General features: G+C 37.9%; 1 protein-coding gene across 2 annotated transcripts in view; it reads left to right on the forward strand.

Annotated features, from left to right (window-relative positions):
- The window catches only part of NDUFS1 (NADH:ubiquinone oxidoreductase core subunit S1), a 38,878-nt gene that overhangs the window by 5,553 nt on the left and 29,546 nt on the right, over positions 1-3,779 (forward strand). For both annotated transcript variants that reach the window (XM_003785005.2, XM_023510433.1), the window contains exons 3-4: positions 256-347; positions 3,012-3,119. In XM_003785005.2, coding sequence (XP_003785053.1) covers positions 256-347; positions 3,012-3,119 — 200 coding nt within the window. The remainder of the gene's footprint in view (positions 1-255; positions 348-3,011; positions 3,120-3,779) is intronic.

A 3,779-nucleotide genomic window follows, 5' to 3' on the forward strand; every position in this document is an offset into this window, starting at 1 on the left:
CTTGAGCCCAAGAGTTTGAGGTTGCTGTGAGCTATGATGCCATGGCACTCTACCAAGGGTGACAAAGTAAGACTGTCTCAAAAAAAAAAAAATCCATATTTCTAATTTAATATTTTAAAAGTTTGCATCTAGAGAAATAGAGAATAGCATAAAAGGAAGAAAAATTTTAGGCTTCTAGAGATAATCTGTTATCTTCTACTATTATAAATTCAACTCTGTTAATCTGTTTTTCACCTTAATACTTTCGATGATCAGTTCGAACAACTGCCACAGCAGCAAGCAACTTGATTGAAGTATTTGTTGATGGTCAGTCTGTCATGGTGGAACCAGGAACAACTGTCCTCCAAGTAGGCATACATTCTAATTCTTTATTTTGTGTGTCTGTGTGTTCTGAATTTTTTAAAATCAATTTATATCCTTTATTTTGTCTATTTGCTTCTCAAAAATAACTACACATAGTAAAATTATATGAAAATAGTTTGATTTTAAATCTTGGCACTTCAAAGTGAGCTATTATTTATCCATTTTTGGCATTCTTTTGGTGAACTATGGTAGTTCTTTTGTTTAATTTCTGCCTTCCAAATGAATACTCATCAGGAAATTTGAAGTTACTTAAAATAATTAGTTACCACTGTTAAATTTATTAAAAAGTAATTTTACTTTGTTGTGGGCCTGCTTGATGATTTTCACTTTTATATAACCTTTCTGTTATTAGTAATATTTTGAAAAATGTAATAATTACAAATCAGGTTAATGGAGGTTAATATGTTCTTGAATTCATGCTGTAGATATGTAATTTCTTCCTATTCCTCAGAAATAACAAATGTGGTCATGAGAAAGTGAGGCTTCATTCCATCTGCAAGTTATCATGAAGCTAAATGTCTTTATTCATTTTAGCAGTCATATCTAGACTATTTCCCAGGCATAATTTGTAAGCACAAAATATTCTATAACAAAAGTATATGCAAGGTACAGTGGGAGGTATTGTGGCAGGGATAGAAGGTGGTAGAAAGAGATGTCAGGAGTGTCTCAGGTGATCCCTGAGGAGATTTAAAGGATAAATAGGTGTGTTTATATGTGAACAAGGAGAACACATATTTCCTATGGAAAGATAATTAGCTAAAGCAAATAGCTATGTTTAGTATTTCTAAACATAAGGGATAAGTAGAAGATGAGATGACAGTAAACTGAGTTATTGAGGAAAGAAAAGTCCACTCATGAAATGAAATATTTCCCATGTAAAAGAGCTTATATTTTGACCCATCAAGAGTTTTTAGTGGCTATTAAGCAATGTGATATTTATTGTAGAGGGTGATAGTTTGGAGAATAGCAAACTGGAATAAAAGAAAAGGAAGCAGGAATGTCCAACCTTTTTTTTTCTTGCTACACATCGGAGGAAGAGTTGTCTTAGGCCACACATTAAATACACAAACACTAATGAAAGCTGCTTAGCAAAAAAAAAAAAAAAATGTGTGTAATTTTCACAATATCTGACACCACAGATAAGCAAAACAGGCCTCAAATAATCTAATCTATGTGTGGCCTAAAGACCACAGGTTGGACACCCCTGTGTGGAATAAAAAATGAAAAGTCCTTAAACACATAGAAGCAACAAGACTGAAAACAAGAGGTTAAATTTAAGGGAGAATGAGATGTAAACAGGCCATTAGGAATGATGAAGAGCAGAGGGTTTTTTGTTTCTATATAGAATTTCACAGTATTGCTTTAATGGGGAGAAAAAAACAGGGAAGAAATTTTCAATAGAGACGGAGATGGTCATTTAGAATTCAAAGAGAATAGGAACTTATGTGGTTTTCTGGCTTTGGTAGCTTATTTGAAATTGTCTATAGGGAACAGAAGTAGGTTGAATTTAAGCTGCATATGGAATATATACATAGAATTCCCTGTTTAAATCTGTAGGTTGGAGAAGTGAAAGATAATCCATTACAGGGCTGTAATAAAGATTTTAGATGGAATCATTACATGGAGTGTGAGCTAACATGAAAGAAGGTGTCTGGCTCGGTGCCTGTGGCTCAAGCTGCTAAGGCACCAGCCACGTACACCTAAGGTGGCGAGTTTGAATCCCCAGCCCGGGCCCGCCAAACAATAATGATGGCTGCAACCAAAAAATGGCCAGGCGTTGTGGCGGGCGCCTGTAGTCCCAGCTACTTGGGAGGCTGAGGCAGGAGACTCGCTTGAGCCCAGGAGTTGAAGGTTGCTGTGAGCATGATGTCATGGCACTCTACCCAGGGGGATAGCTTGAGGCTCCATCTCAAAAAAAAAATAAAAAAAGAAAGTGTCTGTCTTGTGTATTTTTTCGAGCACAAAGGATATACTCAATGTGTTTTTGCTAACTAGAGAGTTAAAGCTTTGGAAATTGATGAGATTGCTTTAGAGTAAAGGCTGAGGGTGGAAGAACTAACTCTAGAGGAAATTTGAACATGTTAATAGGCTAAAAGAAGGAGGAACTTGCAGAGGAGTAGTAGTAATTGGTAGAGCAAGGCTAATCCCATTTACTTGGCAGATAGTAACTGGAAGAGCTTCAGCCACAGTGGAAGGGGTGGGGTATATGGAGCCAAAGATAGAAATAGATGATAGCTAGCAAGATAATATAGAATGTAGTTTCTAATGCATAGGAATGGAATGAGGCAAAGAACAAGTCCAGGTATGAAAGCATTGGGACAGGGTTTAAAGAGACATTGTAGACAGCAGATCAGAATTGATCTGGAAAGTCACATCTTCAACCCAATGAGAGGATACTTCTTCCACATAAGTTGAAGCCATTCTGAGAATTCTTAGATCCTCTGAGGCTGCTTCTGAGCAGACAGGGTAAGGTTAAGAGTAAAGAAGAAGGGAAATCTCTTTAGGAACTGATGTAAGAATGGATGAAGACGCAGATATTTATGGATAGGAGTAATACGACAGCCTCTTGTGTTGGTATATAACTGTTTTAGCAAGAGCAGGGGTAAAGTCAAATTTTAATGCAAAACAATTTTTTACTTGTCTTGTAGGCTTGTGAGAAGGTTGGCATGCAGATCCCCCGATTCTGTTATCATGAAAGATTATCTGTTGCTGGAAATTGCAGAATGTGCCTTGTTGAAATTGAGAAAGCTCCTAAGGTACTTGATACCTAAAATTCTACACCATGCTGTAGAAAGTAGAAAAATTTACATCTTGAAGCAAACTTTATTTAGAATTAATATGGTTGTAGTGGAGAACCTAGCCCTGTTTACTTCTGTCTGTATGTTTAATAATTTTTGTGGGATTCTCTTCATTTCAAAACTGGAAATGGCTCGGCACCTGTGGCTCAAGTGGCTAAGGCACCAGCCACATACACCTAAGGTGGCGGGTTGGAATCCAGCCCGGTCTGCCAAAACAACAATGATGGCTGCAACCAAAAAATAGCCGGGCATTGTGGTGAGTGCCTGTGGTCCCACTACTTGGGAGGCTGAGGCAGGAGACTCGCTTGAGCCCAGGAATTGGAGGTTCCTGTGAGCTGTGATGCGACGGCACTCTACCCAGGGGGAGCTTGAGGCTCTGTCTCAAAAAAAAACAAAAAAACTGGAAACCCATTAGTGGAAGTGCCATATAAATGCAACTGCTAGATCTAGAAATTAAAGGTGATTTTTTTTTTTTTTTTACAGTCAACAGTCATTACTTCCAAATGACAGTATGACATACATCTAGGGTGTGTAATTGCCAAGCAACGTTAGAAGTGCTTATGCTGGCTCGGCGCCTATAGCTCAACCGGCTAAGGCGCCAGCCACGTACACCTAAGG

This window comes from Otolemur garnettii, unplaced genomic scaffold (assembly GCF_000181295.1).
Source record: "Otolemur garnettii isolate 467f Iridium unplaced genomic scaffold, OtoGar3 scaffold00013, whole genome shotgun sequence".
Classification (NCBI taxonomy): Eukaryota; Metazoa; Chordata; class Mammalia; order Primates; family Galagidae; genus Otolemur; species Otolemur garnettii.